At 36.6% G+C, this 26,236-nt stretch overlaps 1 protein-coding gene across 1 annotated transcript in view; it reads left to right on the forward strand.

The window, feature by feature from the left end:
- Window positions 1-26,236, forward strand: part of OTOG (otogelin) — a 92,849-nt gene that overhangs the window by 7,655 nt on the left and 58,958 nt on the right. Inside the window, exons 8-23 of the mRNA XM_061999737.1 lie at window positions 244-449; window positions 2,479-2,609; window positions 3,423-3,529; window positions 4,405-4,514; window positions 5,319-5,444; window positions 6,630-6,738; window positions 7,570-7,616; window positions 8,438-8,583; window positions 12,114-12,246; window positions 13,167-13,344; window positions 13,845-13,969; window positions 15,494-15,706; window positions 17,234-17,399; window positions 17,909-17,983; window positions 21,394-21,437; window positions 22,554-22,707. Coding sequence (XP_061855721.1) covers window positions 244-449; window positions 2,479-2,609; window positions 3,423-3,529; window positions 4,405-4,514; window positions 5,319-5,444; window positions 6,630-6,738; window positions 7,570-7,616; window positions 8,438-8,583; window positions 12,114-12,246; window positions 13,167-13,344; window positions 13,845-13,969; window positions 15,494-15,706; window positions 17,234-17,399; window positions 17,909-17,983; window positions 21,394-21,437; window positions 22,554-22,707 — 2,070 coding nt within the window. The remainder of the gene's footprint in view (window positions 1-243; window positions 450-2,478; window positions 2,610-3,422; window positions 3,530-4,404; window positions 4,515-5,318; window positions 5,445-6,629; window positions 6,739-7,569; window positions 7,617-8,437; window positions 8,584-12,113; window positions 12,247-13,166; window positions 13,345-13,844; window positions 13,970-15,493; window positions 15,707-17,233; window positions 17,400-17,908; window positions 17,984-21,393; window positions 21,438-22,553; window positions 22,708-26,236) is intronic.

Raw genomic sequence — 26,236 nt, forward strand, 5'->3', positions numbered from 1 at the left:
GTGATGATAACTCCTGATCAACAGAGTAGTGTCTGAGGAAGGTGATATCTAAATGAGTGGTATATAATATTAAGAAGTATAACAACATTCATCCTTTGATTTTTGCTGTTATTTGCAACTTTGTGTTTTTTAGTGGAGTTACTCAATGTTTGCATATGATGAAGTCAATGAATCGGAAAGTAATTTAGTTTTAGCAGTAATATTTTCTCTTGTAAAGTTATTTTTGGTTCTGTATCATTTCAGAGTACAATTACCTTATATTATTGGAAACTTACATATCCAGAAACTAGCTGGATACTTCCTAGTCAGGCACCAGTATGCCTTTACTCTGGCTTGGGATGGTACATCTGCAGTGTATATCAAAATGGCACCAGAGTACCTGGGCAAAACACATGGACTGTGTGGAAATAATAATGCTGTCCTGCAGGACGATCTCGAAACTAGTTATGGTGAGTAAAATACTTCTTGTGTAATACAAGTTTTTTGAGGTTTTTTGTTGGTCTTTTTTTCAGGTGAAATAAATATTAGTTTGCTTAGATTTCAATAGTAATGCTAATTGAATTTAAGATGGCAGCATTTAGATGGAAAATATGATATGGAAATATTTCTGTTAGGTGATATTTTTAGTGAAGAGGGCCAATTTAAATACAGATGGGGCTCTGGGAAGGAAGATCTTTAGAAAGGGGGAGGGGGATAAAACCCGGCCCACTAGAGTTGAGCCTCTGGGTGGCAAGCCAGTGTCGTGAGTACATTCTACATACCTGGCTTCCTTTTTACCAATAATATATTCATTTATGACCTTGATGAGAGAACAGAGGGCACTGTCATAAAATTTGCTGATGATACTAAACTGGGAGGAGTGGCTGACACCAGAAGGCTGTGCTGCCATTTAACAAGACCTGGATAGACTGGAGGATTGGGCAGGGAGAAAGAACACCATCTGGGAGAGAACAACTCCATGTACTAGTACTGGTTGGGAATGAAGTCTTAGAGAGTAGCATAGGGGAAACGGAACTGCCGCTTCTGGTGGCCGGCAGGATGACCATGAGCCAGCAAGGTGCCCTCATGGACAAGAAGGCCAATGGCATCCTGGAGTGTATCTCCTCCCCCTCTGCCCTCATGAGACCACATCTAGAATATTGCGTCCAGTTCTGGGCCCCTCAGTTCAAGGATAGGGAGCTGCTGGAGAGAGTTCAGCATGAGGCCACCAAGATGATTAAGGGAGCGGAGCATCTCCCTTAGGAAGAAAGACTGAGGGAGCTGGGGCTCTTTAGCTTAGAGGAGGCTGAGGAGTGACCTCATTAATGTTTACAAATAGGTAAAGGGTGGGTGTCAGGGGGATGCAGACAGGCTGTTCTCAATGGTGTCCAATTATAGGGCAAGGGGCAACAAGTACGAGCTACAACATCAGAGGTTCCAAAGGAACATAAGGAAAAACTTTGTCACTGTGAGGATGATGGAGCACTGGAACAGGCTTCCCTGATGGGTTGTGGAGTCTCCTTCTCTGGAGATATGCAAAACCCACCTGGATGAGTTCCTGTGTGACCTACTCTAGGTGGTCCTGCTCTGACAGGGGAGTTGGACTAGATGAACTTTCAAGGTCCCTTCTAGTCCTTAAGATTCTGTGATTGTGTGATTCTGTGATTCAGAGTACTACTTCAAAACTCAGATTGTATGTGGTATCACTCCTTATCCACATTGAATAGGTTGTTCCCTAAATCAAAATGCTTGAATTAATGCCAAGGTCAATAGCTCATTGTTGTTATTGCTTTCAGGGAGTTTCATCTATCTTCTCACCTTTCTCAGGATATCTTAGTTGCATGAAGCCCTGATTGTAGCACAAGTCAATACACTACATGCTCTCTATATCCAATTAGATTTAGAAGCAGTAGTTGAACAGATAATACAGATATGGCAAGATAAGCCTTCATGAGTAATCCAAGTAGTAATGAATGTCGCCACTTGTCTATGGTAGACTTCTTAGCAAGTTAAATGCAAGGGTGGATATTTCTACTTGTGTGAAAAAGTCACACCTTTACTTGATTAATGTAGACAAACATTTTGTAGACTTGCAATGACCCAGGAATGCCTCATCTTTCTTGGGTTTTAGCTTGTTGGGAGTTTCATATAAAGTAATAGCACGGACCTATGTATGTACAGTTTATTACATCTTTCCTTTCTTCCCTTCAAGGACTGTAGCAGGAGCAGTCCTGCTCCCTTCAAGTCCTTGCTTACCAAGTTTTACGAGTAAGCTGCTTTCTGTCATTTTGAAACCTTCCTGATATAGTCCATTTTAAAAAGTACTTTTGTTTCTTGAAAGGACCAAATTGTCTTCAGAGTAACAGCTGATTCATTTAGTTGTAAAAAGGGTTTGGCACTTTCTTAATGTGGTGTTTTGATTATTTAAATGTTTTCCTGGAAATCCTATAGAAACACTGTTCTTGCAAGTCATTGTTACTGTCTGTATGTCTTGTTTAGGAAAACTGACAGATGATGTAACAGAATTTGTAGAGAGTTGGCAGGAAAATTCCCCACAAGGAACACCCAATTGGGATAAATCTCGTCTTGATGAACCACCCTGCCTGACACAAAGCCGTGCATCTGTACAGGTTTGGATTAACACAAAAGGATTATTTCAATAGTTGGTGATTCTAATTAGAGCAAGAATTTGAGTTAATGTTTTGAAGGACCCTGGAAATACTTGCAGTTCTTTGGAAGGATGGATTAAAATGATTGTTATAGTAAGAGCTTCTGTTGTCCTCTCTTTTTTCCTCCCCACTGTTCTTCTGTATTTAATTGTTGATCTTTTCAAATATGATATTGGCTGTAGAGCAGCCAATAGAAATGTTTGAATCTGAGGCTAAGTCAATGAAAAATTTAAAAGTAGAGGTGCATTCTAGAGCTGATTCCAATTTCTTCCCTTAGGAAGGACAGAAAGTAGCAGGCAGTCAAAACCAGAACACTGTTAAGTTGCCTATCTTTTAAAAATAGATTATTTTTACTTTTACCCTTCACATTTAAGTAGATTTTCCTTTTAAGTAATATTTTCAAGGTATAAAACTTTGAAGTGAAATGCTTTGAAGCTAAAGCTGATGCCAGGAGTGTTTTGTTTCTGTTACCTTTTACTGTTTATCTAAAATGAAGACTATTTCAGGTCATCTGGGCTTAGCTGCTACATGGTCTATGCCTTTCTTGGGGAAAGGTTACGTTTTACTACCATAGGTGTGCCCTTGGATAACATATTCAGTGTTCTAAATACTTACATGGAATATAATATGTTGCTAGCCACTTCTATTTGATGAGAGGAAGGTGAATCTTGACCCCAGACTGAGGTGTTGATCCTTATTTTCCGTAGTATTCTATTCTACTTAGGTTTATTTTAAAAAAACATCTCTTCACAACAGCTATCTCATTCATTTCAGAGGGCATACACTCTGTGTAATCTCCTGCTACATCCTCCGTTTGAACAGTGTCATGACTATGTGAGTCCTCTTCCTTTTATGGCAAGCTGCACCAATGATCTTTGCATGTAAGTGACTTTTTTTGGGTAGTTCCAAAGCTATGATAAAAAACATTTGTTTTTTATGTTCTTCTATCATGTGAATGAATTGTAAATGTTAACAAAACTAATGTGTGTCTTTTCCTGCATATTAGTTTTTATGTAACATTCTTTTATTATCTATCTTTTCTCATTTGTTCTGGTTTCATTGACAGAAATTTCTGTGAGGTTGTTCCCGTTTTCTTTGGTACAAAGATGACCAAAATCCAGGCCCAGATATTTTCATAATTTGGTAGTTTACCTTCCCTAGAATATGACATCTGTTTTGATACTAATGATGTTGCACACTTAGAATTTCGAACCTTGATGAAATGTACTAGTGAATAGATCAGTCTGGCATCCACAGACACAGGTTAACTTGATGAAAAGAAGAATTTAATTTGAATTCATGCTATAATTTCACAACCTGTTATATTCCTTGTCCAAACAGTATTGACTAGTTAACAAGCAGGACAGAAGAAGATAAATTGCATTTCTTATATTATAGTGACTCACTGGTGGAAATTTTTCACTTTCTTCTCATGAGTTTTCTGAAGGATGTTATTCCATTTAGAAAAATCAAGAGGTTTATGCAAGTGTGTTTATATTGTCATATCTCCAGCTTTCATGGATCTATTCAGGAAATTACTGTCAGGTCTCAAATGTATTGATGATAAGTCTTCAAATATGGTAGAATGTCTTATCCATTTATGACTTTTCACTGAGCCAAATTGCACAGTATTTCAGAACCTTGTTAGAGTAGATGCAAACACCACCATTGTATGCAACACAGGAGCATTCATGAGGTTATGATTGCATGTTTGAATGTAGGTAAAAAATAATGCATCATTTTTTATTTGTGTAAGGTCAGCAGTTGATAATGCTACTTGGTGTCGAGCATTAACTGAATATGCAAGAGCATGTGCCCAAGCAGGAAAGCCACTTCATGGATGGCGAAGGCACTTTCAGCAGTGTGGTATGCAAAGATTTTTGTACTTGGAAATACTACTTAGTAGTTATATTTTGAAAATAATTCTCTTCATACTTCTTTGTCTTCTTATTTTGAACTCATACAGTTGTCAATGAAAACATAACTATAGACTCACTTCAAGGCTACATAAATGCAGTGGAATTTCTTGTTTATATGTGTAACTCTGAATGTATTTTAAGTACTAAGCTTATTAGAAGTTAAATATTAAGCTTATTCTCACTAGAACAGATGAGATGATTTAAGATGACTGTTTTATCATGGAGATACTCTTTAAAATATTGTAAAAGTCTTTGTGGTTTTCTGATGAAGATGGGCGTGATGATTGTTAAAAATAAATTGTAACTACACTTTCATAAGTCCCCATCTTAGGAGCCATAGAAGGTAAGTTTGAAAGAGATTATCTAATTTGTCTGCATGTCTGGAAGCCAGGAACAGAACTGCTTTGTTATTCATGACAGAAGATTTCCCCTATGTTTCCAAAAATGTTTGTTAATGGATATTCTACTTCCTCTAAATGGTTCTGCTGTGAGAAAGTTCCCTCAATCTCCCTTGATGTAGCTTAAGATGATGCCTTCTCAACGCACCTTCAATGGGCAGAGTATGAACATACATGTATTCCATGAGTGTGTTATGAAACCTATTGTTTCGTTGTTCTAGACAACAGATATTCAATTCATTTTCCAAAAGGGAATACCTGAAAAAAAAAGAGAAGCGTTCAGTGTATTTAAGCTGTGAGGCAGTAGCCTCAGGCATAACATTTTCATTTTTCTCCTTGTTTCTATTTTTCAGTAATTACCTGTGCTGAACCCTTGTCCTACAATGAATGTATCAACTGTTGCCCTGTTTCGTGTCGCCAACAATCACAGTGCATAGACAGTGAGCTTCCTTGTGTTGATGGATGCTACTGTCCAGATGGTTTGTTTTGCTTCTCAAATATGTATTATCTGATTCCATAGAACACTGAAATTGTTTTCCCTCAAGTTTATGTACCTATATGGCCTGGCTAGATTAAGGCATTCACAAGAGCTCTTTATAAAAGCAGTGCCAACAGAGTGTGGTTGAAAGACCTTGCTTTCCTCGTGACTGACAAAGTGTTTTCCTCTCTCTAAATGGGAATATGTTTCAGCATAGATCCACATTCTAGCTGTAGAGCTCTAATTTGGGTGAAAATGGAGTTTGCTCTGTTGTTGACAGGGCAGCCATCCTCCTGATTCTGGTGGCAGCAGCTTGGGGTTTTTTTTTCTTGTGGGGAGTGGGTTATGGGATGTTGTTGTTGAGTTTGGGTTTTGGTGGTTCGTTGGTTTGGGGTTTTTTTGTTTCCTGAAGAATGCCTGCAAGATCGGGTCCTTAAAAGAGCTCAAAAATGTGACATGACTGAAAATCATTTATGTAGGCAGAAATGCCTTTAATACTGAGATTCTTACACTATTGTGTGGTTCTGCTATGTGAGGTACATACCAATGTGGCCTATAGCAAGACTTTGCCCTTCTCACCAAAATACACTTTGATGTCAAGTTTTTCTCTTGTTACTGCCTTCTCTTGAGTGCATAATTCAATCTCAATGAGGACAGAGAAAGTTATGCCATGGATCTTTTAATTCTGACCCTTATACACACCTTGGTGATTTATAAGTATAGTCATCTTTGTCATATGTTTTATCTTTTATGGCTGGCAAAGTCTTTTAGCTTCTGGCTCTTTAGTAATGGAAAAATGGAAAAAACCCCAAAGCTAAAAGCTATTGTAGTAAAATAAAGTGCAAACAGTACCTTACAACAAGAGGCAACGTTTTGTAAAGGTGTGAAAAAAGAAGTTACTCAAAGCAGCATCATTTGACATTTGTGTGTGTGATTTTGGGTTTTTTGTGTGAGTGGTTTCTTCTTTCCTCCAACACTAAATACACTAACAACAGTATGAATAGTAAGTATCTTAGGCAATCTAGGAACCTGAACATGTAGTATAGTATATTTGACATGATTCAAATGCACAGATCTGCAAAACAGTCTAGAGTTTTATTATCATATGTGATGTTTGTATTGTTCTTGGGTATGTTTGTTAGTTTTGTACAGATATTTCACTTTTTTTTTTCTTTATTTCTTCTAGGCTTAATTTATGAAAATGAATTGTGTGTCAAGCCTATGGACTGTCCTTGTGACTACCATGGAAGTTCCTTTGAAATGGGTTCAGTGGTTTATGAGGAATGTAATAACTGGTTAGTAATTATTCTTTCTCTAGTGTGGACTCAATCTTTTCACAGTCAGGAAAGATAACTTCTTTAAGGCCTATTTTAGTTACAAATTTAAGAAATTTGGTAAGTCCTCACTATTTCTACAGACAAAACTGTTGTTCCATGTACGTTTTGTAATGAAGGGGAAGACAGAAAGAACTACAGAGCTATTAATGTGGAAGAAGAGCAAATGACAGAGATTGCAGAAAATACTCTAATGTTTAGTACTCTTTTGACCTTGAATTCTGCCTCAAACTAAATAGAATTTAATATTCAGGATCTTAACAGGAGAGTTACTTTGACTTTCTCTCAGGTTTGGGTTGTCTCACTTGGATGCAAAGAGCCTAATGTCATTATGACATTAAGATGCTGTTTTGTGAATTTCTAAGTTAATTTTAAACATCAGAAAGAAAAGTTTGTAGGAAGAATTAATGTCTTTTGTTAGATCAAGTTAATTGAAGAAAACCGATGAGTTTGCAGATGTGCAACTTCATTTTTTTTCACACAATTCTATTTTTTAAAGTACTAAAATTCAAATTGTTTATTCTTGTCAGTTTTAGTTGTCCTTAACTTTTATAGTGGTTGTTAAGGAGCTAAAAGAAATGAAGTCTTACTGGATGCATGGATAAAATTTCACCTGATAGTGTACTCATGACAAGCTACTAGTGATGATGGTAGCTCTGTTATACTCTTTTGTGAGACACAAGACACGTGGTGTTCATTTTGTAAAGAAAGAATTCAGGAAGAACAACTGAGGGACAGCTATATATGCTTCACCAAAAAAGAGAACTATGAAATGGTTTTGTTTTATTTCAGCACTTGCATTGGAGGAAAGTGGATTTGCACAAATCTTACATGTCCAGGTATGTGGAAGTCTTTAAGACTTTAATAAGTGAATTTTTATTCAGGGTAAAATATTACCATTAGATCTTTGTATGATACTTCACTATACAATTTGTATTTCTATTTCTCTTTACATATAAGCACTTCTGCACACACGGATTAAGTACTAAAATGGTCTGGATAGCAGACATCTGCTTTTCAGCTCAGTACATTAACGTGTCTTTCTGTACATCACTGTAATGTGTCTGGTAGATGGCACTACTTGATCATTCTTGTCATTCAGCTGATATTTCCTCTGCAATCCTCACTTAATGAGCTTATGGCAAGATGACTTTTTCCCTCCCACAGTATTGCTGGCTAGTGATATTGTATCCATGTATTGTACAAATATAAGTTAATTATTTTCACATGTCTGTGGAATGAAAGTTGTTACTCACACTTCACAGAGACAAAGATCAAAAGGGTACCCATGGACTTATGATTACCAATAGATTCAAGCACTGGTAACAAGAGTTAGCAGTGAATTATGGGAATGCTTAATGTTTCTGCAAATCAATTTTTAGAGCCAGAAATCAAGCATCGAGTATGTAAAGATAACAGATATTATTCCCTCTGTCTGGGGGAAGAATTGTTTAGGTAGCCTGGCCTGGCCTCAAGTAGGAACTCTGTAACAAAAGCAAGCATAAGGTTTAGTTCCTAGCCCTGCCTTAGTTCCTGGTTATAATATGAATTACAATATGTATCAGAGTATATAAGCTTTACTGCTCATTAACAGTAAAAACTATTAGGACTACACTGCCATTTTTACATACTTAAATACATTATTTGTTATGTTTGTCAGCTGAATGCTCAGTTTCAGGAGACATTCATTTCATGACCTTTGATGGGCGCAAATACACTTTCCAAGCCTCCTGCCAATACATTCTAGCAAAAAGCCGTACGTCTGGAGCGTTTACCATATCCTTGCAAAATGCTGCTTGTGGACAGGTAAGGCTTAGAACTCTGTTGACATATTTTTATCCTGAAGAGTTTATTTATCAGAGAAAAAAAAAGACATTAAAAAAGTTACATGTAATAGAATATGTTAAAAATAACCAGTAGCAACATTTTTTCTCAGTGAAATAGTTGAACAACGACAGTGCAGAGGAAGTCAGTGGATAAATTCTCACATTTGCTTGCAGTAAGTGGGAAAGATCATGCTACCATTGGGAGTCAGTGTTCCATGTGGTCATTCAGTAGCATATGGTAGTTCATGCAGCAAACTCTGGACGACGATTTATTTTCTTGAGCTTTCCAAGTACACATTTCTAGATTTGCAGCCAGCACAAAATAAGTCTACTACTTATTACTGACTGAAGGAAGAATGACTTATTTTTGGTGCTTTGAATATAGATTTCTTTTTCATCTTTGTTCTTGCAGCTTGAAATTCACTTTTACTTGCATTGATATGATAAAACTTTGGAGAACTTTTGGGACAGCACCTTGCTATTGAGTATATGTGTGCATTTGCTTTACTATTGTTGCTTTCCTTTACAATTGATTGTAACCAGACATGCATATATGTATACATAGTTGATAATAAGTGTCCTAAAGTTTCTGATGCGATACACAGAAGTTGTCTGCTTCATGTTCAAGACCCATTCTCATTCATTTGTTCTTACGCATGTTGATTGTTAACTATGTCTTAAAACATTTATGTATGAAAGTTGAGACATGATCGACTTCTTGCAGAAGCCCACAGTGAGATAATGTTCATCCTGACCTGTTCAAGTGTCTATCAATGCACAACAGAGGTCTGGAGCAAATATCTGCTGTGGTAATGTGCAGGATATTGTGAATCTCATTACCTTTTGTGTTACAGAACACTTATCCCTGTGCAAAACAGATGGAAATGTGCCTTTTGGTTTAGTTGTTGTGGCGATAGTTTTGTTGGAAAAGTGATAATGAGATTAGTTGCCTTTTCAATTTTTCAATTAGCTGCATTTTCTTCACTGTGACTTAGGGACTTTGCTTAATTTGTCTCTGCGTCCAAGTGGGCTTGTAAGTGAAAAACAGTTTCTCTTGGCTTTTTAATACATGTTCAGTCTCATACTCAAACTAGCCTTTAACAAAGCTATCCTGATCAGTACCTAACAGGTATAGACTTTTATGGAGGTCTGAGTGAAACATTCTACACATTAACAGCCAGGTGGATGATGAGAGGCTTATGATATGTTCCAAGGCTATGTGCTGCTGCTTTAGTTATCACTGTAAAAGGGTTGAGAGTGTAGTGAGAGTGGTTTGTGTACTATAACACAGGAATGTGGGGCTTCAGTGCAGCTATTCAGATATCTTAACTATCACCTACTTAGTACCACTTGGCAGAAGAGCTGCTTTACAATTCTCTAGGCACCATGCATTATCATTTTCCTATTTATAAAAATTAATGAATTGAAATGGGAAGCTAAAAGATTTATAATGCAGCATCTCATATTTCTTGATGGTTTGAGATTTTTTGGCTTTTTTTTTTCTTTTAAATAAAAAACCACCTTATCAGTCCCATGTCATTCAAGCAGATTAAAAAATGTAGAAAGAAAATACCTGGGGAGATTTTAGCTCTCTGAATCACAAAGAATCTAGTCATCTAGAGCCTTAGAGCTGGTGACATAAACAGTCATCAGGCACCAGGTTATTTCAGAATGATGTGAAATTTTGTTTAAGCACTTTTTGGAAGGAGAATCAGTCAAGTGATCAGCTTATCTTTATCTGAGTTTCAAGTGACAACCTTATTGGCTTTGTAGTTTGTATGAGAAGATCTTCTGAACAAAGAATTTTTCTAAGTGTCTCGTGAGAGAAATGGCCGTTCCTGTAAAAATACTTGCTGAAAGCCGGCTGGGACGGTGCTGTAGAAGAAACAGTTCATTGAAACAGAGTAATTTTGAGGCAGAATTTCTCCTTTAGTTTCATCATGAAGGAATAATACAGCTCTTGTCAGTATTGTTTAGTAATGTATATATTATGGAGAGTTTTCTTTTGACTCTGGTCTGCTTTATGTATCAGCTGATGTTCTTTTATTTTCAGCTTCTTAAAGGTCAGCAAAATTGTCAACTTATAGCCACTGTTGCTAAATGATATGCACAAACCCCTAATTTCTTAATAAAGGGGCAAGACAACAAGATAAGCTACAAAAGCATGGCTTCACAATGCAGATGTCTGTCTTCACTATCAGTCCAGGAGAAATGGTTGAGCTTCTGAAGTATCTCCAGTCATTTTTATAATTTGCTATTTTTGATTTTCATTTTATCATTTCAACTCTTGGTGAAAGATCACTGTTCAATATATTCATTAATGACCTTGATGAAAGAATAGAGGATAACACTCAGCAAGTTTGCTGATGACACTAAACTGGGGGGAGTGGCTGACACATCGGAAGACTGTGCTGCTGTTCAATGAGACCTGGGCAGGCTGGAGGGGACAGGGAGAAATCTAATGAAATTCAACAAGGGCAAGTATAGAGTCTTGTATCTGGGAAAGGATAACCTCATGTACTGGTACAGGTTGGAAATGAACTCTTAGAGAGTAGTACAGGAGAAAGGGACCTGGGGGTCATGGTGGACAGCAGGATGAGCATGAACCAGCAATGTGCCCTTGTAGCCAAGAAGGCCAATGGCCAGACTGTTCTCAATAGTGTCCAATTATAGGGCAAGGGGCAACAGGTACGAGCTACAACATCAGAGGTTCCAAAGAAAAATAAGGAAAAACTTCTTCACTTGTGAGGGTGCTGGAGCACTGCAACAGGCTGCCCAGATGGGTTGTGGAGTCTCCTTCTCTGGCGATACGCAAAACCCACCTGGATGAGTTTCTGTGTGACCTACTCTAGATGGTCCTACTCTGGCAGAGGAGTTGGACTAGATGAACTTCTGAGATCACTTCCAACCCTTAAGATTTTGTGATCCCTATTGTTTAGAGACAGGGAAATTCTGAATGTAGTTTATAATCTTTACTCACCACTGTATGTACTTGAGTGCCCATGGTACTTGAATGACTGACAGATGACCTGGTCAGTGCTTGTTCAGCAGAATTTTGTCTTAAATATGCTTTAAAAGAACCTGGGTGTATCGGAACATTTTAAAGAACAAATTTAGACCTTTGTGCACTGCAATGTGGATAACGCAGCCTTGTTTGTGTGCATTAACTCAGCCTCAGTGCATCTTTGATCAGAGAGTCTCATGAATTGCAGACGTCTTTGTGTTGAGCTATCTAAGAATTATCTTAAGTTTCTCTTTCTATATCTTGCTTTTGAGCTGTATATGCATAACAAGTTAGCATTATATTTAAATATACATGTTAAATAATTCACAAAACTAAATTATCATACCTAGCTGTAAATTTGTATATTTTTCAAGTGCACTCTGCCAAGAAGCAAGATACAGCTGAGCAACTTTCATTTTGCCACCAACTATGGCTTTACATGCACTCTTATTTAACGTTCATCCCACTGAAGTAATTTTTAAAAACTATTATGCTCTTACTTGCAGAACCAGGATGGATCATGTATCCAGTCAATCAACCTTATTCTTAAACAGGACCCTAGGAGGCAAGTGACTCTGAGTCATTCAGGAGATGTGTTGATATATGACCAGTACAAAATCAGCCTGCCTTATGCAGATGGTAAGGAATATTATACAAACTTAAAACTCCTATCAAGCACTGAAGAACTATTTTGATGGCATATATGTATGTTTTAACAGTCAATATTACTAACATACTGAAGTGATATATTGTTAATATCAGCATTGTTGGGGTATTTTGAATGTTTCACAAATTAACTGCTTATGTACTTTTTACACTAATGGTTGCAGTCATACAGTAGCTGTATTGGGCTAGTGTCTCTTCTGTTGACACTGTATGTTCTGCCTCTAACAAATCCAAGTGATTTCCCCCCCCCCCCCCCCCCGATTTTGGTAAGCAATCTGAGTAAGTCTAAGTGGAAGGAGCCCTCTTGCCCCTTACAGATAAGCTACATACTTGGAGACAAAACATTTATTTTATTTATATTTCCTTTGATGAGTATTTAAATCTCTCCCTCTGGAAGATATCATACAAGTATTCTACATAAGAATATTGTGTTATGTTCTGTGAGATTCAATGTTAGCTATAATGAGAGATTTAGATGCAAATTTTTAAAACATTTGGTGTCCGTGGGGCCTTGACTCTTTCAGAATTTCCCAAAAATGTTTTAACACAGGAAGCACATTGCTGGTGTTAGTTTGTCTAAAATAAGTGGTCTGCAGTGTTTGTATCTTTAAATTTATTTACTTTTAGTTAACCTTTATGAATATTTCTGTGAACTCTGGATGCATTTTTAAAGTGTGGTGACTGACATAAGTTATTTTTCTTCTTTAAAATCTGAATAAGTGTAAACTTCTGTGAGAAATCAAAGATTAAGTTAGAATAGGGCCTTAATAGGAAAAAAAAATTAACTTATGTTAGAATGATATAGACCAAACCCAATGAAATATCAAGAAAAAACGGACAAATTACAAGCAAGTTTTCTTTGCCTTTCAACCGTGTTTGTTCTTCCTCACCAGAGTCATTCGAAATACGGAAGCTCTCCTCTGTATTTCTTCAACTAAAGACACACATTGGATTACAGATACTGTATGACAGAGAAGGACTAAGACTTTACCTTCAAGTGGATGAACGGTGGAAAGATGATACCGTGGGCCTTTGTGGAACCTTCAACGGAAATACAGAGGATGATTTTTTGTATGAATAGCTGCAAGATTTCTATTTGCCAATATAGGAGTATCTACAGTTAGTGGCAGATCACATGTGTACTGAGGCTGAATGGATAGATACTAAGAATAATTTTTTTAAAGTTTTGTATTACTGAGATATATTTTAGGTTTCAATTTGCAGACAGAAAATCTGTAACTTCAAATATAGGAAGTATGAATAAGAAAGTACAGACTTTCGGGACAGTGGTGCTCTCTTCTCATGTGAAAATGAAACTTGGTCTATATGAATCTATTCTTCCTTAGAAAATATCTAATGGCTCTAGAGCACATCTTCTTTTTCATTTCTAGGCCTTTGCCTGGAAAGAAAGAGCTCTGAAACTTAATCTGACAGTGCTTTACAGGAGAGTGCATGAGAGTATGGAACAGTGGACGGGGAGCTTGAATCAGCTTTGCTGAAGGGGGTGATAAAACTGAGACCCTTCTGTATATTCACTGTATCTTTTGTGACTGATTTCTGTTTTATAAAAGATCTCCAGTTGGAGTAACTGAAAGCACTCCAGAGCTGTTTGGAAACACGTGGAAAACTTCATCATCATGCATTATTATGCATGATAGTTCGCAAATGGATCCGTGTGATATTCATCTACAAGCAGGTGGGCAGTGAAGGTCAATTGTTATTGACAACTGTATTTCTATTTACTATATTTGTGCTAATTTCTTAGTTGGATCAGGTAAAGTAAAAACCAGTCTTACCCACTGAAAAAAAAATTCCTACAGGTAGCATTTGTTGAGCTCAGTGCCCTAACAATGTAGTGTACTGTTGAAGTATTTTGTGATATTTGTGGAGATGCTTGAAATACCCCCTTTTAATTTCTGGTTTGCAGTTTCAATGTGTTAAGTTAGACATATATTAAAGGTTGGTAGTGTGTCTGGTATTGGTGAGGCTGTAAATTAAGATGAAGATTAAAAGTATTGCAATATTAATTTTTGAAAGTATTAAAAAATGTAAATGTTTGATTTAGTTATGTGCTATGGAAGAGAATGAGTAGGAGAAAGATACTTGTGCTCTGACAGCTTTTAGATTCAAATGAAAAGATCCAGTTGGGCAGAGATGCTAGTAGCTGATGCCACGAGAACTACAGATAGTCACTGAGACATCATCAATGATAATAATGATTATTATATCATCAGATATAATAATGATGAACTTTTTAGGTGATTGGTTATATCTGTTTCACAGTTCCTACCACTTTTTGACTTGGACTCTCCACACTTTTAGGCAAGATACAGAGGGAAAATACTGATGAAGGTTTTGCCTATGATTTTAGCAGTGCTAGGAAGCGATCATATGTCCTGCTACAGCATCATCATATCTTTGGTGTATTTATACAATGTGCATCACTAAGAAGCTGAATTATTGGTAATGGGTTTAGACATGAACGTAGTAAAAAGTGGCTCTAGGAAGGCTGTACAAAAAATGGCTATACGGGAAGTCAGCAATTCTGGAAAAGGAATTTTGATGTATTAGTTTGTGCATATATTTTATTTTGTGGCATGTACAAATTTATTACTTTCTGCATCTACTAATACAGTGTATGATTTCTTTTGACCACTATTGCACAATTATTTAATGCATTCAGAATTAAGATATTCAGATGAGTGCTGTGTTTGGATCTTCTTACATAACTATTTGAGACTGCCTTTGTTCTTCTGTCCAATAGTGCTACACCAAGCTAGCAGCTCTGGGTGTAGTTGCAGCCTTGTGCAACTTAAACAGTGGGTGCTTTAAACTACTGCACTATTGAAGTAGCTACTGGAAATGACTTAAACTGAAGAGATATGTAATCCTGTGTGTTTATGAAGGGCACTGGGTAGCGTGTAGCATCTATTGTCTAACCCACATCCACTAATCATTCTAAAGATGGAAGATTGTATGTAGGCACTGTCTGTGTATTGTAAAGTTTTCCGAATACCTTAAAATCATTCCCAGAACAAGTTCAGAACTATGAGCAACTAACTTCCTTTCTATCCTTCCATACAGTTGCATAAATATCAAAGATAAAAAGATATGGCAATAATATATAACCATGATCAGTTGCATTGTATAAAGACACTGTTTATTCCAAGTCTTTTTAAGCTTCCTCATTGAAACAGTGTCTAATCTGTTATTTTTATAGCCTCTTATGCAGCGGAAGCTTGTAGCATCCTTACGAAAGAACTTTTTGCTCCATGCTACCCCTATTTGAGTCCTGTTCCCTATTTTGAGCAGTGCAGAAGAGACACTTGCAAATGTGGACAGATTTGTTTTTGCTCTGCTCTGGCCCATTATTCTCATCATTGCCAAAGATTTGGAGTTGTAATAGATTTCAGAGGAGCTGTCCCAGACTGCGGTGAGTTACCTTTCACTTCTAATCTCGAATCAGTACTGTTTGGGGACTTTAGAATGACAACCATAAAATAAAATTAATTTCATCTTTTAAATGAGAAGGGGATTAATTTTTGACCAATTTTTTTGTGTACTGGACAAGATTCTTTTTTTGTCAAGACAGAATTAGTATTAATGTTTTTAGAGGATTGATACTTATAGTTCTCTTTCTTTAGTTCTTTTGCCTTAACAAACAGTGCAAAGATTATTTTTGTTAAGTAATTTGAGGGCTTCAGATGTCTAAAGAATTAAAAATATGTCTGTATCTCTTATGGCTTTTCATATCTCACGCTCATGTTAATATTATTCATGAGGTGCATAAGTAGATTGTTCTTTTCCTCATAGATGCTAGAATTATCTAATCCTTTAAATGAGTAAGGTGAAAAATAATGGTGATGCATTTCACAGTTTTAGCTGGATTATTGTCAACTTCTCCTGTCTGACAATCTCTTAGCTTATTCTCTTAATGCCAGTGATTCTGAAACTCCGAGTGCTGAAATAACTGTAGAAAATTGGTGTTTTTTGTATTTAATAGAAGAACATAAATAGCGTAGAGACAGCCACAGGTGATGTCTGACATCTCTACAAAGCCTTGGAAGTACAGATGTGGGATAATATTATTAAATTCTTTAGTTTATACAAACTTTTAGTGATGCAAAAGCTGTTGATAGGACATATAGTACCCTCACATACAACTTTTAAAATTAGAGAATTGGAAACTCTATAAACCCTAAACTAATACCCCTGATATTTCAGTAAATTTGGCTCCATAAACAAGACTGAAATATTCACAAATTTAACATCTGGTAGTTTTCATCACATCACATGTTGTAATGCATGATAAAGATAGTCCAGTTTAATAATCTCAAGCTAGAGTATCTTTATGTGTATCTGAAAAGATTGTCTTGTTTGCAGCCATTATGAAACAAATGGCTGTGTCCACTATGACTGAGTGAATAATTCAAATAATTTTATAGTTATTTTCTAGAAGCAAGTATAGTTTTATTAGACTATGTTTAAGAAGTCGTGCATGTAGGGTTTTAAATCTGTGAATATTTTTAGTATTTCAAGAACTTCTACTCCTTTTTGTCTAAGTAGAAATTTCGAGGAAATATAAGAAAATTTACCGTGGTATTGTACAACATCTGCAAAGTATATACAATTTGTTTGTTCTCTTAATGTTTTCTTTAAGATGCTATGCATTTCCCAAAGCCCATGCACAAGTGCCAACTATCTTCAGAGTTAGAGGAAAAAAAGTTTCAACTGTTTAGTTTTCCCCGTGTAAATCTGGATTAACTGTGCAGACTTCATTGTACTTGTTATTACTGTGGATTTACATCTGTGTAGTTTACACAGCATAGTGCCAAGATTGCAATTTTAGTGGAATTTAATGTGATTGGGAATTAAAGACTAGAGATGTTTATCAGAAAACTGTTGGGAGGTGCTTGAGTCTCTTACACTGTAATTTGAGAGATTTGTTTCATTTGGACAGCTCTTTCATGTGAAGATACAAAGGAGTATAGTACTTGTGTGTCTACCTGTGGCAGAACCTGCCAAGCACTGTCTGTGCCAGAGAAATGCAGCAGTGATTGTGCTGAAGGCTGTGCTTGTCCCTCTGGAATGTATTTGAATTCCAAGACTGAACAATGCGTGCAGAGGTAGGTAAAGTTGCAATCCTGACAGTCATTGTTTTAGACTACTGCATTTGCAAGTCAGAGTGAAAAGCTAATAAATATGTAACCTACTAGATATTATGCATCCATAAACTTGGTGGGATCTTAAAATTATACAGAACCTGTATGGTGATCAAAAATAGTTATTTTATAGTGTGGACACTCATCCAATTTTGCCTAAGCTAGTTATATATTATCTGGTTCTGGGCATATAAGAGATACAAAAGATGTCTGTTGTTATGTAGAGGTTCTGCTTTGTTACTGACTTGATTTGGAATGCACCTGAGTTATATGGCAGTATTGAGATAAATTTCTTGTATACACAAAAAAAAAAAAAAGCAAACCACAACAGTCCTCACCCACCCAGCCAAAAAGCTTCACAAAAATCACCAAAGCAGCTGACTGAAATTTGAACAGCAATTATGTGAATGGAAGATTTTTTTTCTTCCTTGAATTTGAGTTAATCCCAGTTAAATGTTTTTCTTCTACTCCAGGAATGAGTGTCCATGTTTTTTTCAAGGAATTGACTATCCTCCTGGAGAAAATGTTATGACATCTTTGGGCAAATGGTAAGATACCAAACTGTTTTTCACATGACTTAACCATGTCTCGATTAAGAGCTCTGTCATGACTTTCTGGCTAGCCTGTTGGCTTACAGATTTTTATTGTTGTTTCTGTTGTTGGTCTTGGTATTTTTTTTAATGACACATACAGAATAAACAAACCTACATTGGTTTTCTATGTATTCTTGGACAGAGCTGCTTTATAACTTGGGTTTTGCAGGCTGCTATGCTTATAAACCAATATGCTGAACTGAAAAGCAGAGAGAAAAGCCACTATAATAATGTAGACTAATGTGGAGACCTCTAGAAAATCCCAGACATTTCCTGACTGTCCACTCGTCTGTTCAGTGAGACCTTCATTGTTATTCTCCTTTCCTATACCAGATTGTAAATCTGTTTATGAAGAATCATTAAGATTCTGTCTTCCACTAGTGTAGAATCAGTGTAAATGAGCAATTATGGCTTTATCAACTAACAACACAAATAACTGTAAATTGCAGCCAAATGTAAAGAACCATCTTTATTATCGTTCCTCACATTTGGTATTTGTTCTTGTCCTCTTGCTTTTACATTTCTGTCAATTACAGTCATGATATTAAGGAAGAAAACTTTTTAAACTATTCTGGCTGCTTCCAGATACGTCTTTTTCAACAGTTAGTTCTGTCTGGAGAAGGTTAACACCAAGTTTTGTAAAAACAATCTTTCAGAATTCATTTTCTTGATGAATTGTTTGAGCTCTCACTGCCTATATCAGTTGTTACTGTGCTTCATTAAAAGCAGAACCGGCCAAATCATGTCTGTGATAGCTCAGTGATACTTTGGTTTGTTGTAAAGGCCTAAAGGAGGATTAATATTGTCAGACACCTATTAAAGTGGGGCCACTTAAACATACACACTTGCTCTCACTCTCCCTCTTGTCAGTGGTCTAGTGTTCATAAATGCTGCGCATTATAAATCTAAATCTTAATTATCAGGTTAGCTCATCTTGACCTTTGGCAGATTCCCTGGAGAGTACCATGTAAACCATTCTACATGTGAGGCAGTGAAAAGTCCAAGTGCACTGTTGCCTTCCTTCCTGGAAATTTTTGTTTGCAGACCTTGTGCCAGACAGCACTGGTGGTCATGGGAAGGGACTGCTTTTTTGATTTGTTTCCTTTCATCTTCCTCTTCAAGGGTCTAGTTATCTAATGATGCCAAGCACTATGATAGTTATATGACTGAATGCACACACTACTGGTGTGTCATTTTTTAGAAGTGACTATGAGTTCAAATCATCTTTCTGTTGATTTCAGTGGAGTCATTTGGGATTTGTCAGCTTATAGTTCATGTGTATGTATTAAATAAAATACAAGTAGTAGTTTACAACTACTACTTTTTAAGATAAAACAGGAGATCTCTGTCTCCCATTTAGTCAACACTTTTGCTTGACACATTTTAACAAGACTGTAACATCTCTTAAGAGGAAAGGTTTTCAACCATGGAGGTGCAGATTGTCAGCTCCTAAATTGCCATGCACCAAGTAATACATTAGAAATCATGTGAGATTGTATGTGTAGATGAACTGGAAAAAAACCCACACAATGTATTGGCTTTTTGGTCTGTCACTGTTTTTATTAGAAACAATATAATTTGTATGATGCTAATTTATCCTTTTTCTTCTCTATCACTTCCTATTTGGAACTTCCACTTTCAGAGAGGAATTTCTTCCTGTGTTTATCTATGGAGTAGCCTTTCTGCTCTGTTGTTTTCGAGTAGTTCATTAAAATGTTTTAATTGAGATAGCAAAGTTATGTTAGCATTTGTGTTGCCTCCCTAGCAGTTCCCTTTGGTACCAATTTGCCTATTGGCTGAGTTATACTGTTGTCCTTTAGCACTTTTCCTGCAGTGCTTTGGGGTACATTGATAACTCCAGACATGACAGCAGAGTAGCTGTAGCACATAGAGAATTTGTTTCTGAATGTGCTGCTTAGCAGTAGATGTACTGAGGACTTCTGAGCCATTGCAAAAGAATAGAAGAATATGGCTGGGGTTCATGGGCTCAGGTTCTCTTGTGAAGCACAGGTCATGAAATGTAGCCAGTGCTGCTGCATTTTTCCCTGACAATAAATTGCTATCAGATCTCCTACCTTTTTATAAAACCACTGGACTATTTTGGCTGGAATTAGACAAGAGTAGACAGTGCTATGTTGCTCAGTAGTTCCCTACATACAGTATCTTGTTTGGGTTAGTTTTACGTGGTTTGCTTGTTTCTTTGCTGAACTGTTACATAGAGGAAATGTATCTGTTCCCGTCTGTGCAATTTTGCATTATGTTAATGGATATACATACTATAACCTTTATGATACACTATACCTAATTTTTTAAATTTTGAATCTTGATTTGCATAGAGCTTTTAGATTTTTTTTTTTTTAGATTCTGATTATAAATTATAGTTTCATTTGGTTCTGATAATAGTCACAGTAACTCCAGTTTCCTACCATATTCCTGAAACAAAATTGAGACAGCGTGATCCTGACTCCATCCTCCTGACACCCACCCTTCATGTATTTGTAAATGTTAATGAGGTCACACCTCAATCTCCTTCAAGCTAAAGAGCCCCAGCTCCCTCAGCCTTTCATCATAAGGGAGATGCTCCACTCCCTTAATCATCTTTGTGACCCCACACTGAACTCTCTCAAGCAGCTCCCTGCCCTTATTATGAGATGTTTTCAGATGGATAGTTTGTTCACAATATATCTTAGGAGCAGTTAAGAAAAGACAAATCAATATCATGTTCCTCTGGTAAAACAAATTATTGCAGTCACAATAGCTTGTGATGATACAATATTCAGCATTGGCATTTTATCTTCAGCTGTGGGCTGCCTGTTGGTATCATCAAGAACTGTTGATATTATCAAGATTTTCAAATAAACTAATAGCTTGCTTTTCAGCAGAGTTCTAAGCTGATGGTGAGAGAAAGGGAGCATTCATAATAGCGTTAAGAATGTTCATACAGTACAGACCCAGAGCTTGCTGTAACCTGTATGTATGATGTGTATTTAGGATTTCATTCTGTTGCTGTTGCTCTTTGTATATTTGTTTTAGATAGTAACGTTTCTGTTACATACAGGACTTTTTAAATCTTACTGCACTGATATCTTTTGGAGAAGTATAGTGGTGTATTCCTGTCTGTCTTTTTATGTCAGACCAGCCATTTTACCTCATAGTAATGTTCTGCAGAAAGCAAAAGTCTGAAGTGTGATTAATATTCTTTGTGTTAAGGCAATGTACACTTTATCCACAGTTCTACTGTTTAATGCAAACATTTATAAAGTTATTTTCTATTGACGCATACTGCATGCTCCATTATTAAATAGAAACATTAATATTTTAGATCTTCCTGGTTTTCATTACATCTTCATGTATTTTTATTACAGCCATTGCAGGGATGGAGTAATGAATTGTGATAACAACGTAATAGGTGAGTGAAGAGAGAGAAAAGATACTTCAAGTCCAGTGAATATGTATCCTTCAGTCTCTGTGGAAGCCCTGATCTGTAGTAGAAGATTGTGCAATATGATTAACTTGTGGGAAGGGACCTGTAATTTAGGGATTATATATTTATGTGATTGAAGGAAAGGCTGGTGCAAAGCAGCAACACAATGGTCTAACATACTCTGAAATCTGAGCATTAGTGTTTTCAAATAGTAATTTTTTTGTTTTGATTGCTGCATGACAAAGAGCAGAAGTTCAGTAGGACAGACAATAGTTAGCTTTGTGCCACAAAAAACAGTTGTAACAACTGAACATTGGCAGTAATTTTTCTTGGGTATTTTTTCTTTATCTCCACAAACCCTCAGCAATAGAAATACAAAAAAATATTTCTTTTGTCACACTTTAATAAAATAATGTAACAAATGCTTTTTGTATTACAGTATATTTTATGCGTCATCGAGTATTATGATTATGCTCCATACTGTTGTTATGTTTCTTTTACTTCCGTGAGAAAGACTTTCTATTTCTTCCCTGTGCACTTGAAGGTACCAGTTATATTGATTTGACAAATATCCAGAACCTCTCTCCCTAAAGAATCAATAGAACAAATCCCAGCAACCAACCAAAACCACTTTATAACACTACCACCACTCTGGGCATTTCTGCTAAATGTACATGTCATGCTCAGCACAACCCAAAGTGATTGTGCAATAGAATGTCTTTGTTCATAGTCAGTGGCTCCAGCACAGAAAGTCACATTTACCTCTCAGACCTTTTCTTGATATTTTTTGCTTTCTGTTGATTTCTGTTTCTCTGTTGGTAGTACCTTGCATTTCTGTTTTGAAGCACTGACTCCTGAATAACGGTTTAGAAAGTCACGTCCCTTACTAAACAAATACATTCATTTCCATATTTTTTATGATGTTTATGGGAGTTCTATGAAGTTAACTACACTCAGGAGACACAACCAATCAAAGGTTACTGGTATTACTGGATGTTACACTTGTGTTACATATTCTCAATCTAAGTCTTTTGCACACCTTTCTGGAATAAAAATTTCAGGTGTGAAGAATAATGTGTTTGTCATTTTCTTTCCCTTCAGCACAGAACTGCCCAGTTGGACAGATTTATATTAACTGCAGTAATCCACAAGTTGATCCTGAACTCAGTAGAGAGAGAACTTGTGAAAATCAACTGCTAAACGTGACTTTCTCAGCACACCTTCCTTGCGTTTCAGGTTGTGTCTGCCCACCGGGGTGAGTACAGACATTCTCTGGTGCACAAATGTAGGTCACTACCTTTGGTAGTGATAGGGTAATTAATTAACTGAGGATATACCACATTTCTACTTGGAGAATTTGTGGTTGCAAGGAGTGAGCATCCAACTTGTGAAGGTTTAACACACAACAGTAGGGGCTGTTGAAGGCATAAGAAATGGTGATCCAAGACATAAGTGAAGCCAAAGGTGTAATACCTCAGAATAATAAAAACAAACTATCAGGAACATAGAAAGGGCATCAAATTTATTTGATCTAATTTCTGTACTACAGCAGGGTCATGTTTGCCTACACAATTTTTGTTTTTCAGATCTCTAACCTATTATTTGAATGTGTAGAAAAGTGTATGTGTCATGTTTAAAAGCCTGTACAGGAAGTTACATCTTTTCAGAGGGAAGAATCTTTCCAGTCTCTTCAATGGGATGGTTCTTCAGTGATACAATGAAAGATCCTTAATACAGAAGAGGGAAAGAACCTGTTTTTACAGAAAGTGATGTTAAGATTTTAAGAGGACAATACTTTGCAGTCTATTTTTCTAGTATCCGGAGAGTCTGAGATGTTCTTTCAGATACTTCAGCTAGTTCTGGTGTTCCTTCTTTGTTGTGCTTAGAGTACATTCTAGTGGAACTTTCATGAAATGGAAATTAAACACAGAATAGGTAGATCTGCGAAGTAGCAGTTGTATCAGTGTGATTCATTGGACCTTTTTTTTGTTTTTTTTACAAAGATAGTAAACTGAAACTGTGGTATCCAGTGATTGTAATGGAGTTTTGTAACTAAAAAAAAGAATATTGTGCCAGGTTTTTCCTCCAGACATTTCTAAATTATCACTGTATTTCTGTGTTACTGTACTATATCAAATAACATGTAAGAAGCTTAAACACATTCTTGAAAGATTTCCTTAAAAAAAGAAAATTCATCACTTTCTAATTTACACAAAGAAACCAGTTTCATTATCCTAGAGCAGTGTCTATGGACAAAGAAACCTAATAATGGTGGAAGAGTGCAATTCAGATTCTTTTACTAGAAGTCATTACACTGAATGTGTCAAGTCTTAAAATATGTTTCCTTAGATGAGTTCAAAGCCCTGTTATTTTCCTTTGTGTTTAGCATCCTTTTTCAAAAGTCCCACTGCTTCTCAGTTTGAGTAAAGCTCAGTATTTATTAACATGAAAATAGAAGGAAATATTCTGTTCAAACCTTTCTTTTGGATGGCCCTTCTTCTGTTGTCATGCTAGATATTTTTAAGCAGATTTAAGCAGAGTTTTATTGAGGTCTGTTAGGAAGATTTAATGTTTTCCAGGTAAATGAGGATTACCTGCCTTGAGGGCTGCCATTATGGCTACACACTCTACTGTTTCTTCACAAAAATACATTTGTGTTTCAAAGACTGCATTGATGTTCCAGTGTTTGAGTACTTCAGAAACTGATATTTATTCATGCTGGGTTTTATGCTCATTTCTATTTCTGATAACTAAAGTTTCAGCATGCTAAAGGTATTGGACTGAAGCTCATTTCCAAAGAGTAAATGCACTTCTAGCACAGTGCCATAACAAGATAACCCAGCTCTTCTCAATCCTTTTTTTTTTTTTTTGCAGACTTCTCTCTCTGATAGATTTCAGGGCTCCTCGTTTTCTTTTGCAATACTTCCAAAACCCTTTTGGTATCCTACTTTCGAGTTTACATATAGATCTTGCAAATAGGTCTTTTTCTATACTTGTATTCAGATCACAGTAAAACTTCACTGGTGTAACATTCAGATTCTTAAGCACCTTTTCATTTTATCTTCCATTTTTCCACATGTTTTTAAGAAGAAAATCATTGAACTTTCTGTCGGTGTGAAAGGAAGACATTGTTACATTTGTCTTTTTGTACACAAATGCATTATCTATTTAAGCTAGTTAATTTAAATCAGAAAGAAATGCATCGTAAAATACCCCTGGTGTAGATTTCTTTGAGAGCTGAGGATCTTGAATCTGTCAAGCTATCTTTTTTATTTTATTTTGCTTTGTTTTTAAGCTCCATTACAATTCAAGCAGATATTTATCTTACTCTCAAAAACTAGTGGTATTATTTACTGGAATTATGAGGAAGTCCACTGAGCCCTAGTTAAATCATATTCCATGTTGAAAATTGCTTCTGTTATAGAACTCTTAGTCACCTGGAACATAGGTTATCATCTTATGGTATCTTGAAGTGCATCAGGAGAGTGTGGCCAGTAGGTCAAGGGAAGTTATCCTCTCCTCCTACGCTGTCCTGGTGAAGCCATATCTGAGTATTGTGTCCAGATTTGGGGTCCCAAGTGAAAGAGTGACAGAGAACTTTTGGAGAGATCCCAGTGGACGGCTACCAAGATGATCAGGGAACTGGAACATCTCTCTTCTGAGGAAAGGTTATGACACCTGAGGCTGTTTAGCCTGGAGAAGACTTAGGAGGGGGATCTTATCAACACTTATAAATACCTAAAGGATGTCTGTAGAGAGTTTTTTTCTGTAGTGCTCAGTGTCAGGAAAAGAGGTAATGGACACAAGTTGGAGCACAGGAAGTTCCACTTGAACATAAGGAAAAGCCTTCCTGTGAGGGTGAAGGAGCCCTGAGAGAGTGTGGAGTCTCCTTCTCTGGAGGTTTTCAAAACCTGCCTGGACATGTTCCTGTGTCACCTGATTGAGGTGAACTTACTTTAACAGGGAGTTGGACTAAGTGATTTCTGGAGGTCCTTTTCAACCTTGACCATTCTGTGATCCTAATTCTGTGATTTTTTTTTCCTGCAGATTAAGAATCCAGAGACCAGGAATATATGTCGATGTCTATCTGCAATTACATATGAATTCACCAGAATAATATCTTAATATATGTTAATCCCCACCAAGTGTACAATTCTTTTCAGAAGAACCAGTGGTGGTAGATCAGGAACAGCAAGTAGTATCCTATTGGCCATTCACAAATGGCGCTTTTTTTTTTATCTCACTTTCCCATGGACTCCTTTGCATGATTTCTGGCACTGATTTGCACACATGCTATTATTGAAGGAAATTATACTACTTGAGGGCATGTAGAGAGGTTTTAATCCAATGTACTTAATTAAAAATATTTGAACTTTGAAAAAATTGAATCTTAGCCCTGAAGTAACATTCGTAGATATGACATACAGCTGAGATGACATGTAGATGTATCAAACATCACACAAATACTGTGACACTCCAGAGACTTATTGTTTGACAAATAGCCTGAGACAAAGTACAAACCTCATGCTTCCTTTCCTTCAGTCTTGCCTTGGGACATGTGCTGCATGATGGCAATGCAGTGTGTACCACTTCCTTATGCAGCTGAGCGCGCTACAGGTGCTCTCTGAGATGGCCCCTATCTTAAAGCCCTGATGAGACTGAAAGAAGGATGATTGAGGTCCCTACTTCCAACCTTCTTTTTCTGACAGAAATAATGATAATAATGAACTAATTCTGAAACTGAATATTTGGCATGGTGTGATAGTGAAGTGTGGTGAGTGTGA

The sequence above is a fragment of the Colius striatus genome, chromosome 7, assembly GCF_028858725.1.
Source record: "Colius striatus isolate bColStr4 chromosome 7, bColStr4.1.hap1, whole genome shotgun sequence".
Classification (NCBI taxonomy): Eukaryota; Metazoa; Chordata; class Aves; order Coliiformes; family Coliidae; genus Colius; species Colius striatus.